This window comes from Caloenas nicobarica, chromosome 10 (genome assembly GCF_036013445.1).
Source record: "Caloenas nicobarica isolate bCalNic1 chromosome 10, bCalNic1.hap1, whole genome shotgun sequence".
Classification (NCBI taxonomy): domain Eukaryota; kingdom Metazoa; phylum Chordata; class Aves; order Columbiformes; family Columbidae; genus Caloenas; species Caloenas nicobarica.
This window is the reverse complement of record NC_088254.1, coordinates 13,965,101-13,979,322: the sequence shown is the minus strand read 5'-3', so window position 1 is coordinate 13,979,322 and position 14,222 is coordinate 13,965,101. Positions and strand designations below refer to the sequence as shown.

General features: G+C 39.7%; 1 protein-coding gene across 3 annotated transcripts in view; it reads right to left on the bottom strand.

The window, feature by feature from the left end:
* ADAMTSL3 (ADAMTS like 3) overlaps window positions 1–14,222 on the bottom strand; it is a 182,312-nt gene that overhangs the window by 41,651 nt on the left and 126,439 nt on the right. For all 3 annotated transcript variants that reach the window (XM_065641638.1, XM_065641639.1, XM_065641640.1), the window contains exons 13-16: window positions 10,898–11,102; window positions 9,879–10,026; window positions 8,304–8,388; window positions 1,454–1,740 (exon numbers count right to left, since the gene is read on the bottom strand). In XM_065641638.1, coding sequence (XP_065497710.1) covers window positions 1,454–1,740; window positions 8,304–8,388; window positions 9,879–10,026; window positions 10,898–11,102 — 725 coding nt within the window. The remainder of the gene's footprint in view (window positions 1–1,453; window positions 1,741–8,303; window positions 8,389–9,878; window positions 10,027–10,897; window positions 11,103–14,222) is intronic.

The following is a 14,222-nucleotide window of genomic DNA, read 5'->3' as shown; positions in this document are numbered from 1 at the left end:
AGCGGGCAGAGCCTAGAGATTATTTCAGACTAGATGTCTGCTGATGTCCTCAAAATTCAAAAACTTTTGAGTTTTAGAACACCTCTGACAAAGGTGTTGGCTAAAAAGCTGTATGTAGTAGGGCGAATTTAAGACAGCAGTGAAATGATTGTACGTTTCAAAAATCAGTTGAGCTATGAAAAAGAGAACTACAAATTTAGTAGTAATAATAGCAGGGTTTCTGCTTTAGAGTACAATTTCCTTATTTCTAAAAACAATATCCTCATTAAAATGAAGAAACAGACACTCAGTCACTATAGCTGTCACTACCATGTCATTTTTATACGTATATACTTGGACTACAACCCCTTCTACCTTACCAGTGAAAATGCCCACTGAAGGCAATGGAGGGAATGGGATGCATCAACTTTGGTGATCACAAGTGCTGCTATTCCCATGGATCGACCCCACCGGTGAACAGCAGTAGTAAACGAAAAAGGAGGCACTTATCAGCCACTTACCACCCCACCGATGGCATTCTAGGGCATCCCTCCCAACTCCTGTCTCCGAGATCTGAACCGGTGTGTAGTTCAGAGACTGCTTTCCGTGAGCTCTAGACTAGTTCTCTGCTTCCAATTGTTTCTGTTCTCCTTTTGCTCTATTTTTTATTTCTTCTATGGGTACAACTGTCTTCACTTCCCACTGATGTCATCAGTCCTGTCATATATAGGTGTGTTCACAATTCCACTGCCTCCCCTTAACACTTCATAACTCACTTGCGTTCGGTCCCAAAGCACAGTATGCAGTGGCAACACCGGCAGCCTTGTCTAGTAACATGTACTTAGGACGACAGGGAGATTCAATTACATCCAAAAAGGAATGTGCCTAAGTACTTGCAGACAGATGTATGGCACAGAGTTCCTACAGAGTGATACACCATACTGAGATCTAAACAAACTCCTGTTTGATCGTCGTGACAGTCAAACAGAAAACAAGTCTGCCTAATTACAACTTTGCATCCCTACTGTACTGCAGAAAATGGTAGTACAAAGTCTTTGAAAATATAAGGAATAATTAACATGGGAATTTTAACTCCAAACTACACACTTTCAGTTCCTAGGAAAAGAAAGATCATCTGACATGCCCATCATCGAGGGATTAAACATGTTGGTACCACCAACTGCCTGGCAGCCAAGACTCCTGCAGCAACAAGACTAAAGCAAGTTGCTGTATCAACAACTTCTTGTGCCTTACTTGACCAAATAAAGTCGGTGTTTGAACAAAGGATATAAAGGAAACAAAGTGCTTTGAAATACTCTATGGATAACCTAGGAAAAGTTAAAACTCGAAGCTGCATGTTTTCCTGCAGATCAATATAGATATTAATAATTCAGGGTAACACTAACAGAAGGCCCAACAATGTCAAGCAATACCACATTCTTGCACCTCAGGATGAGTAACTAAATAAACGTACCTCCAAGACATGTGGCTGAACAAGGAGTAAAACCAATATATTCCCAGTCGTAAATCACACTGCCATCTTCAGCACGTGAAAATTCTGGTGTGATGGAGACAGGATCGCTGTCACAGGATGGCTGGTGACAGACTCGTTCTGTTGGTGGCTTCACATCTTCACATTCCTCCTCAGGCAGTTCAACCTCAGTCTGAGTAAACGCGAGAAGAATTCGGCACTTCACATCTCGCACCTGGATGCCATTGCCACACGTGGCACTGCATGGAGACCAGGGTTCAGGAATAAACCTGCAAATAATCACAGCACAGTAGAAACACTGTCATTTTATTCCATTTAATTGCGCCTGTGTGCGCACAGCTAAAACATAGCTAAAACACGTAAATGTGTGTTTGCACACAAAGCAGACAATACATAATACTATTTGATACTTAAATAGAATGCATAATCAAGTGTCTTTCTCAAAATTCACAAACAAAAAGATGTAGGAAAAGAGGAGAAAGAATCATGAAGAACAGGGAAAGCTGTATCCTTTTTAGGGGAAAAAGGACATCACCTAAATATTTTCTCAAAGTCTCTCAGTGGAAAAAAAGGAGAAACTTCATGAAGACATATCTACACAATATAAAATAGCTCCCTAGTTATGTAGACTTATGCCAAAAGTATATCTGCAGTCTGCTTCAACCTGAGAAAGGCCATCACCTTCTGTCATACTAATAATCAGCAACCAGACATAAGAAAAGCACTTTTCAAACCTAGTTATCTCCAGTGCACACCACCGCAGGCTGCTGTTCAGATTTCATCTTGTAAGAAGCCTCTCATCTTCAATAAAGAGGTCTAACCGGCTCAGTCTATAATCCATCATTTTATTAGAAAGCATTTATGCTTCTGATGAGCTATAGTAAAATCTTATTTTACAGATCATGAATTTACTGAATAAAATGAGGTTTTAGTGTATGATAGTCTCTGACTTTGAGGGTCACATTAATATCTGACAGCAATTTTCAAAATGGCACTAGAGCCAAGGGGCTGAATTTCATTAATAAAGTAATCCTGAGTGGCTCTTGGGTACAATTTACAAGAAATCAAATAGAGAGTTTCATAGGTCATTTTTTCAAAAGGTTGCAGTTGCTCTTTATTATATATCCAAATGCAGCTGATGATCAAAACACAAATGGGAGATACAGGAGTATATATTTGACCAACATATTCTGGAAGGAAAAATCCAAATTAGGATTCCAAGATTTTCTCCTGATCTTTGATTAAAAATTATCTTTCCCTTTACAGCAGAAAAACTGCCCTTACAAATCTAAGAACAGTTGTGCCAGACAGAAATCAGTATTTACGCTCTACATACACAGTGAGCATAGAAAAATGTCAACACCATGTGGCTGATTCTGTGGACAGTTTATCATCTTGAGCCAATGACTTCTTGCCAGTATATACAGAGGAAGAATCAAATAGAAGAAAGAACAGATGAGTGGGTAACCCGTAAGGAGACTCTAGCTCAGACCTTGAGGGAGTCACTCAAGCTGTACTTGGGACAGACCCCAGGACAGTCTCCTGTGGAAAAGACTATTCCCCTTTCCAACGGAGGTTACGAGGTAATTGGCTATTCTTTAAGGAGGTGTTGATGAAGTACCTTTACAACTCTACTAGGAAGATAAATAAAGATGTCAAAACTCACCAGAATGATTTTTAGTAGAAAAGTATTATCAAAATGGTGGATGTTTGTGTCCTACAAGGATAAAATCTGCGTAAATGCCATCCTGGTGCAACCCGATAGCCCATCCAGTCCAACAGCACAGCTGGCAGGGGTCAATGCCCAGATGCTGTTGATAACAAATTCTAACTGAACAGAAGCTGGAGGAACTGCAAAGGCAGGCTTTCACTTACCCCAGCAGATAAAAGCAGTTTAACCCTGAAACATCAGATCTCACAGTCTTTTCGAAGACAGCCATGCCAGCTCCCCAGGGCGGCCATGGCAAAATCGCTCTCCTCCAACAAAATGCTTCAGCATGTGCCTCGCTTTAGGCATATTAGCAGTCCTTTGAAGTCAACAGGACTATAATGTGTTCAGAGTTAAACTTGTGTTTAAGTGCTTTATTGGACCAAGGCCATTGTGCATAGGCTTAACAAAATTATGCCTTTCCTCTCCTTCTGAGTGAAAAAAAGTGTAAGTCCATTCGTAGTTATGTACCTAATTGGAAAACGTAAAATTGATGGACATTTATAGTTGAAAAGAGTTGGTTGGTGGTCTGACCACACCTAACAGTTTACAGTCTGAAAGTAAATAACTTTTTATGGTAAAAATATGACAGCAGCATATCAGAAATTAGTGTTAGCTTTGTGTACTGTTAGTTGAGTGCATTAAAACATTCCAAAAATAATGTATAATGCATTCTTCTGAAATTCTGTATAAAGGAAATTTTGAACAACAGCAATCCTTTCATTCAGCAACCAATCAATTTCTAAAGAAACTCAGAAAATTCTAAGCATTTTTTCTTTGACTTATAGCAAGTCTATATTATAATTGAGGTTTTCCTGTTGAATATTGGTGTCTGGTATTTTTCAGTGAAGTGCAAGATGAAAAAAATGACTCAAAATACTTTTTATTCTACCTTGGCATTTGCTAAACTAGTCACATGACCAATTAGCTATTAAAATCCTAAATTATAGTACTTTTCAAAGGATGACCATGTTAAAGTCACCCTTTAATTACCTTCAATAGAAGCCAATGGAGATTGCTAATACAAAATTAGAGCAGGGAACTGACCAGACAGTGAGAAAGCTCCAGAGGTTGGCATCGTATCTGAAGTTTGAGTTCACACAGATGATTTTTTAATTTTTATTCTTTATTTAACATATGCGCAAACAGCCTGTGACAGATCATTAAAGCAAACTCCATCGGCGACATTCACATCACACACCTGGTGATGCTTTAGACACAGTACTTCCCTGAAGCAAATTCACTTTGCCCTTGATGGGCACACACTCAGAGTGGTCTCAGGTCAGGATTCAGAAGCATAAAAGCGCTTGTATTATGATGCCTTGCAGAGCATCAGGACTTTATAATGGAATGGATAGGATGGTGGTAACTGAAAATTTTCTGAGACCTTTAAGTTTGTAGATGAGACTCCTCTTCTGATTAAAAAAAGGAAAAGAATGGAAAAATGCAAATCTGAGCAGGCACGACTTTTCACAATCAGCCTTTTTGTACAGTCATTCTTCCCAGTGCAATGTAGAAATCAAATGCTCCTATAATCATTTGCACAGGTGTAAATGATGTACACACTTATATGCAGTGGAAAGTATGTCCATGCTGCAGTGTTACCAGTTTATCGCTAATGGAAAGGTGCGTTCACCTGGCACACTCTGAAAAAGCCAGGGTAGGATGACCTGGAAAATGAAGCAGTGACCTAAACTGCAGATGATAAAACTGGGACAGAACAGCCCAATCCAACCAAATCATCTCTGAACTGAAAACTTAGCTCAGCGCAGCCTCCTGCAGCTGTCCAAAGACTTGGAAAACTTGCTGTCTCCTAATATTCTTTTTTATTATTTTCCTCATGTCTGCAGTTCTTGCTTTCAGTTAAGACAGGAAATGCCTAAATCCTGAAAAAAAAGGCTGCTCTTGTGATATTTCCATTCCAACCCTACAGCGCCAAGGGGCTTGGATAAAACTTTGCAGAAGCATCTAAAATGTTGGCTGCTTACTGGAGCAGAACTTCCACGACAACGGCAGCCTACCCTCCCTGGAGCACCACTCTTGCCTGCTTCAAGCAGAGCTGCGCTGCCAGGTTTTATCAATCTCTAGTGTAATGTGTTGGACAAAATCGCCAGCCCATTTTCAGGGAAGCAACTGTGAAAATTGTGTAACTCTGTCACCAAAGACACGATGGGGACATTTCTGTGAAAATGACTCAAATGCAATGAGCAGCAACCTTTATGACAGACACATTTCACATTCAGCAAGTGCAACGTCACAAAGCCACTGGTTACTTTTAGCTCAGGTTGCTGAAAAAAATATATCAGCTTTTGAAAGCATTTTTGTTTTGTCCTAAGCCATGACAGGGAAAGGAAGTTGAGGTGTCTATTTCTTTAACTTACAATTAATAAAAACGATGCAAAAACCTTGCTAGAGTTTCTCTGTGAATCCCACTGTAACTAAGAAGGCTCGAGGGAAGAACATTTAAAATAATGATTGGTTTCAACTGTCATCACATTCCACAACTAAAAACTGAAAAGGTCAGACCTACATTTTTCTTGGCCTCACTTTAAGGGCAGTCATTTTTTATTTTGCTAATAGCACAAAAAAAGAAGCTTTTGAACGTTCCTCCTCTATGCAAATTCAGGACACCAGCCGTGGTAGACCACAGCAGCAAAGTATTTATCTTTCACAAGCTACTTTTGGCATATCCATCACTTGTGGGTTCTAAAACACAGCTGCCATTATTCTCTTATTCGTTATCAACTAAAATATCACACAAACGCATAGACAGTTTTAGTGAAAGGATGGACTAGAAGTTGAGACTTCATATTGTGGTTTAAGTTTGGATGACAAGAGAATAACTAAAATTAGAAGTTACGGCATTTTACCAAGGAAATCATGAGCCTCCTGCCAGGCAGAGGTGGGCTATGGATTATCACTGTGCAGAGTGTAAATTACAGAAAAAAAAAAAAATTAAATAGATCTAAACCAGAGTGAAATCTTGTTATAATTTACTCTGGAAGAAGTAACAACCTATTGTTACAGGGGTTTTTTTAATCCTAAACCCTGACCCAAAAGCCTCACTCCAGCTAAAACACAGGAGCAGTTAGGGCATGAGATTTAAAGCATCTAGTGAGAAATTGCTATCTCCAGACCACTATTCACATGACCAACAGGCAATCTGCAAAAAGGGATGAAGTCAGAGATCAGTTATTTCTCATTTCTTCTTACCTACTGCCTTCTTTAGAAGAATACTGTAAGAGCAGGTGACAGCAGAAGACAAGTTAAAAGAAATTAAAGGGGAATTTGGCTGCAACATTACAGCTGGGTCCCTGAAGAGCCCAGAACACCCAGACTAGGAAACACAGCATCTCTGTAAAGAGGATGGCAGAGAAGAGTCAGCAGCAAGAAGTGGCTGGAGAAACCTTTTAGACTTAGTAGAAGATGCTTCTGGAAAATGTGAAGGAAGGAATCCCAGGACAGGATTAGGACCACGAAAGATGAAGAACATCTAGGTCTCCAGAGTAAGTGAAGAAGAAAAAGAGATCCAAAAAGCGGCACAGCTGTGACAGGACATGCACTGAGAACGCAAACCCAGGGCTGCATGCACACTGTGAGACTGCAGCGGAATACATTGGTCACGTCTAGGGAGACATGAATAACTGCTTGCTTTGTAAGGACAAGGTATAAGGGAATCCATTACAAAGTTTCTGGCTCAGCTCTATTGTAGTCTAAATATACTCTGAACTAGCATGCTGAGTTTCTGCCAGTCCTCCCTGCTCGTTTTGTCAGTCTGCTGCTGAAGAATCCTAAAAACCTACAGACCGCATCAGCTCACAGTGGCCACAACATGATATTGTGTTGCTAGAGATCATTTTCTTTATAGTGTCATGCTGAAACATCTTTAGAGGAGGCCCCATATACCTTCATTCTGATATGCTTACATTCAACATGCACATTTGATTGCATCACCCCCTTTGACAACCACACTTTATTTTTATATCTTTGCTACTACCCTGCCTCAATCCAGGGCCACCAATTTGGAGAGTGAAATAACTGCTCACAGTAGGTTGACACTTGACTTGAGAGGCTGGAGCAGTGAAAAGTTAAAAGTACAGTCACCATAACTATGCAAACACCTGTTTGGCAAGGGTTTTCTTCTGTGAGTCAGTGCAGGTGTAAAGATTTTATTACTCATGATCACACCTGTTGGTGCATGTGTGCCAAAAATCAGGAATAGCTAGATGGAGGAAGAAAAGAAGTTATGGGGCGTACTCCGCTCTCAGAGCAACATAAATCCAAAGTAACTTCAGTAAACTCATCTAAATTATTTTAAACTAACATTGCTACAAATTAGTGCAGAATTCGGCTAAGCACAACAGAATAATGTTCAAAATCTCTCATGAAAAACTTACAGAAAGTTAGTACTTTCTAGAAAGTTACATACTATACATTGAATATATTAAACACATACATGAAACATACACAGGGAATACAAGCAATTGTGTAGATGCCCTGACATAAAAGGGACAGGAACAAGTGCAGCTGGATTCGACTTATACTTTCATCCCCAGGACTTAAATGTTGTGAGGCTACCCCCCATCAGCTTTCAAGGGGACTCGCAAAATCCAGATGTTATTTCACATGCACACGTGTAAAATGTCACAACTTTTCCCCATAGATTCAGCTAAGCTCAGAGATCAGCAGGTTTTTCTCACTTTCTTTATATGTTGGTCTCACCCCCCAAGGAAATCCTGGCAACCCTACAAAGTACCTCTTAATTTTTAATATAACCACTACATTCCTGAGGTAACAGCAAAGACTGGGATAAAACTGAATTTACTCAATTTACATCTGCTGAAATGTTTCCACATGCATTAATCAGGGCTTAATTAGGCCAAATTAAGATCCCTTTGAGTTGCTTGAATGATACAGGGACATTATAATAGAGTAGCTCTGTGTCATCCAGAACAGGAGCTCCAGAAGCAAAGCTCTTGAGACGTAAAATTAGGAACAGCTCACAACACAACCCATCTCCCAGGGAGGGCCAACTGTCAAAGCAAACTGCATAGCAACATCATTCCAGAGGATCTGCGAAATATGCCGAAAATACTTCTTCACTATAAAAGACAATGTACTTACGTTGGCTCTTCCGAGACTGTTCTTGTCTCTTCCATTTCATGTGCCTGTTTAAACCATGGCAATTTTGCTTCCACGGGATTTTTTTCTGATAGGGAAAAAAAAATATTCAGTAATTCCTCCAAAATCAAAGCAATATGTAAATGTTAGCATTATACACCTTAGCCCTTTACATTGCCTATTGATCTAATGCTTTTGAATAAAGATATACTGGATAATAAAACACAATTTGCTAGAAAATTTCTTCATGACATTTGGGCTCCATTCTGATACCCCTTTTTACTTAGAGGGTACCAGTAATCCTATTTCCAATCCTGTTTAATTTCCATTCCTGATTAATCTTTTACTTCCCACATCTTCCCCAAATGCAGGCAGTTTCTAGTAGATTGTAGCTTATATCTCAGTGTAATGGACTATCATCATTATTTAAGTTTATAGCTGAAAAAGAAGCCAGAGCATAGCAAATGTACACATTGCTCTCCAGATCGACTAGCTTCATTAGAAAATTTTCACAGAAAATATTGAGGTTTGGGTTTTTTGGTTATTGTGTTTTGTTTCGTGCATTAGCCAGATTTCCCAAAATTAGAATTTAATTTAAAAAAAAAAAAAAAAACACCCCACCAAAACCCCACAACACTAGTTTCTTTTGTCTGTCTATACATCCTACACTTCTGTGATTCATTTCCTCAAAGAACTGTACACCAGTTGAGGATCTGAGCCTCCAAATTTAAGTAAAAGCCCCAAAGAAGGTTCTTAAAATCTCAGTGCTAGTTTCTACTTCACGGTTTATCCCTGAAGAGTTTTCTGCCTAAAGAATTCTCTAGGGTCTGAAAACACCCTGAAGAGAAACACAGGTTTGTCTACCAAGAGGTTTCAGTGTTTCTATGTAAATCTTTCTGGTAAGTTGCGAAGGTCTGAAATACAGCCTTTCAAACAAAAACTGAGAGAATGGGAGTAGCACCCACTAAAATTTTCTGCGCCCAGAGGGACAGAAATGAGCAAGCGACAAGAGACACAAGTTTCCCCTCTCACCTTTGTTTTTTCTTTTTACTTTCCCACCTACTGTTTTAAACCTTAGCAACTCTTTTAGAGAACATTTGTCAATTTAAAAGATCTGTAACAATCATGTAAATGTGCAGGATTGGAGGAGAGGCACAGGAACCAGTTTGATTATAACCATGAACTGATGAGGCCCACTGAGAATGTTGACACATTTAATGAGATGCAAATGAACAAGATCCCAGGTGATATATATGGTCTATCATTCCCATTTCAAGTATTATTGAACAACTCATCCACCACATGTTGAACTCATTAATTCTGGTTTTCTCAATTTGACAAGGCTGTATAGATTTAGTTAGTATGTTCACCTCATGACAGTCTGGCCACATTATCAGCAAAAAATATCAGCAGGGCACATTTCCTAGCACCAATAATTAAAATGCTTGGTTCTGCCAAGACTGAAATAAGTCCTAGTAAATTCCAGCTTCTGGCATTTCTGAAAAAGGTTACCAGGGGCTTTTAATTCTCCTAACAAAAATGTAAAATAGTAACAGACTCGGACAAAATTCCAGTTACCTTTTGGCTTGTAACATGGTATTGGCACGATGCACTCTTCTTTTATGTGTAGTTTCAGTTGTGGATTACAGCCACCAACGTGTTGCCCGCGGTGGTCAATACACAGCACCACTCGGTAGCGCAAGCCTCGGCCACAGGTCACTGTGCACTGCAGGACACAAAACAATCATCTCACGCTCTTCCTTTTTTATTATATTTACAAATACTGTTAAAAAGCAGGTTAGAAGTACCAGTGATTTGTTTACTAAAGTTTTTCCACAATCAGTCAGGTATCAGAGACGTATGAATTTTTCCCTGCATTGCTAGGTGAATAAAGAAAAGGTCAATGCTGGAAAAAATGTCTAAGTTTTGGGAAAAGAAGTGATTTCTCGGGGTTCTGTTAAGCTTATCTGATTGGCAACAGTCTGAAACAGAGGTGGCTCTGTACTGAGAATGTGCTCTCAGTGGTCATTTGCAGTTACAGCTGGGTCAGACGTGCTGCAAGAATAGTTTCTTTACTATATATCAGTGATGTCATTTGGATGAACTAAGGAATGATAGAAGTGCTGAGCTATCTGACTCTATCAGATAACTACAGCCAAGATAAGTTGGCTTCATGTTCTCGTTCCTATAATGAAAGGTAAGAATGCTGGAAAAATCAGACTTGCAGACATGTCAGCCCCTAGACAGACATGCCTTTAGCTATTATATGCAGTGGAATATTACATTTTTCAAGAACTGAGAGACAAACGACCTAATTGCAAAGGGGCCTGACCTCTGGCTCTAATTTCTCCTCCATGTAAAGGAGGAATTCAGCAGGCATAAATAATTCTATATGCATTTTTCTCCACAAAGACATGTTAACATTTTGATTATCAGGCAAAATCATTTTGCGCAAACTTCTGCTAGTAAGTACTATGAATTACGCCTGCAGGGCTATATTTTTTAATAGCCCTGTGCTCATAAATACACGGTAACACAAGACTAGAGGTTTTCTTTAGGAAACAGGAATAAAGGTCTGAACTACTTTTCAAACTTACTTGAGACCATTCCATTGCCACCCATTTAGGACAATCAAAGAGATTGCAGGTTTGAATGACTTTGGGCTTAGGGGCGTACATGCATTTCCACTCTTCCACTTGCAGTATCTCTCCATGAATTGTCTCCTCTACACACACAAAACTTCTCCTCTGAATGCCACCTCCACAGGAAACTGAACATGCAGTCCAAGGGTTATTTTCCCACCTGGAAAAAGAACTCACATATATTAAAAATAAGGCTATTTTTTATTCCACTAACCTCTGTTAAAACTGTAAAATACTGTTTCCAAACTTAGTGTCATTAAAACCCACTGATAGTTTGGTCAGTGGATTCTTATCACGCTCTGAATGTAAATACATTGAATTACAGAGCTACCTTGCATTATTCCAGGCTTTATTTCATTCATAAAATGAAAAATAGAACTATAAATTTAAATACATTTCCCCAAATACCTGAAAAATCTTATTCTCGTACATGACTTAAAGACCCTAATATACTGAGTTCAATTACTGGAGTGATTTTACTTCCAAACAGTCTAAATCACCTGAATAGAATATTTTTTTTCACAGTTAATTTATATGGTTACATATACTTTTACCACCATTGTCAGAGACCAAGAAGCACGTGTACTTGAGATTATGTGAAGTCCAAAGACAAAGACAGCTCTGGCTGTGCTGACTGAGGGGGTTAGTACCCACCATTGCTCATCAATGCCCACATCCTGCAAACTACCCTTAAAAACCAAACTGTTCATGAAACAATTTTTATGGGAGCTCTAATACTTGTTTTGGGTAAACCCAGCCATTTCATTTCATTTCAGACTCTCTTCATCCATAAGGACTGTGAACAAATTAAATTGTGACAGGTACCATTTGGCTGGTTATCACTGCAGTTCTGCAAGAGTTTTCCACCCGCATTAAAATGCTGTTGAATTAGTTTGTATTCGCACTTTCTGACTTGCTTCAAGCAAAAGGCAGCTCCTTATCCAGTCCAGCTGCTTCGGCTAACCTAAGCCCCCAAAGCAGGGGATGCATAGGTTGAGGAAAACTCGCACAGCCCTGGCAGCCAGCAGAGCTGTGGGGTAGTTGCATCCAGAGGGATGATGAACAACCTGTTGGGAGGCAATGTCTTCAAAATGGCCATCTATCCATGATCTTGGACCAGCTACAATACAAATGGAAATTGTTGCGTCATCTGAAGTGACAATTACACGGAGGTTTTGAGGTTACAAACTCTGTTTCATTTCTCACTTGGTCTTAGCATGAATGTACATGTAAGCGATTCCTTCTCAACAAAAACTAACTTCAATAATGTCCTCCTGTCATGTTTAGAGATAACAAGCTTCTGTCATAACATTTGTCTACAGGTTCCATTGACCCTCATGCCATTTTTCCTCACCCTTCACCTCCTACCTTTTGCTTGCTTTCTACCACCCAAATCAAAGCTAAGCCCTGGGAAACAATTGAGTTCAGCAGCGCATTTTATGGTTCATCAATGTCTTGTTAGTTTAAAACTTATTCCTATTGCAACTGCGGGGGCTCAGAAAGGATCATCAACACAAATATATCTATTATAAACAATGGACTCAGCAAATACTACAATAATCTCACCAAAATCAATTCATCAAGAGTAATTTAGCCATCACAAAAGAAGTCAATCTCAGTAAATGAAGCAAAAGCCTACAAATTGAAGGTAAATTTCAGTAATTACTCCCCACTTTCTATGATACAGCAGGTAAATCAAGGACACTTCCTATTTTAAGCAATTCATTAAATTGCCTACAAAAACATATTCATCATGCTTAAGCTCAATAGAAGAATGAGTATGAAACATACGGCAAGCCACGGAACATTAACCATAGAGTACATACCCAAAAGCATTCAGAGGAAAGCTGTATGCCCAGATACTGATATCATATCACAAGTATAAAATACATTTGAAGAACAACAGTTACACTTTTCTTTGACTTAAATGAATGGCTAGCATTAACATATTTGCTTTAAAAAAATTCAGGAACTAAAGAGCAATTAACTGTTCAATGAATTAGCAGCTCATGGATTTATATATATAAGGCTCACTGTGCTGCATGTAATATTAGCCTCACAAGTGTTTATAGCATAAAGTTTTATAGTTGTTTTTCTTTATCTCATCAGTTTCGAACACACTCCAGATCCCATACTCCCATAAGCATTTTCAAGATGGAGTGAGGTCCATGGCTACTGGGGAAAAGGGGGGTCCTGGGCAAGCAGTCAAGGAGATACTTTCCAGAACCCACAGCTGTCAAGGGATCCTCAACAGTCCAACAAGTCTGAAATAAATGGAGGCATTCCAAAAGCTTTAAAAGAAAATTTTCATCCTGGGAAATTTTTCTATTTATTTCAAAAGAATTCTCCATCTGTAAAAATATTTCAGTGGGGCATTTACAACTCTGGCCACAGGAGAACTCTTTCAAGATCTTGCGGTGTGCACCACGACTTTCCCACAACTTCCTCGTGCGAGTGGGAAAGTGGTGGTAAAGGCCACAGGACTGCAAAGGAGCCCTCCACATGGCCCTCGTCTCATGTGGGTGTGATGTACGACTGCTGCTCAAGGTGAAGGAGCCCAGACAGCTTTGCTCAAGCGTATCTTCAGCACTTTGTTCTTCTGCCTGCTTTGCAAGAACAATCTCAGGTTAACATGTAAGAAACAAGTGAGAAAAGAAAAGCACAAAGAAAAGGTGAAGAAGCCCCAGCAGAACTGGTGCAGACAAATGCGTTGCAGTTACTTGACAGGCAACAGCAGATGGAAAATACATCCTGCTGCACTGAAGCAAGACTTGCATCCGCGCTGGACCAGATGCACCTCGTGACGCAGGTACGCAAACTGGCTGTTTCAGCTGCCGGGTTTTTTCCCAGAAATTCCAGCAAGAAAAGGTGCTTTTACACCTCTGTTGTGTAACTTTATGCACCATCCCAGTGAAACACAGCCCGTTTCCTTCCTGCTGGCACCAGCTCTGAGCCCGGCTTGGCCGTGAGCTGTCTTACAGTTCTTGCTCCTGAGCATCACGCAGGAAGACTATGATACCAACTGACAGGACACACCGAAGTGCCAAAGTAAGGTGGGCCTTGGTCTGCAGTTCTCAGTGTTTGAAATTAGAGAACCTGCCCAGAGCTTTATCACAGACATAATCTATCTCACCACAGTGTCATGCAAATGTGCTGAGCACAGTAAAGCACAGAAAGAGGGATTAAATTTCTCTTCCAACTGGTGTCCAAGCCCTGAGCAGTTCAGAAGATTAAATACTCATGTAAATAAATTGTGCTGAGTTCCAGAAGAGATCTGAAG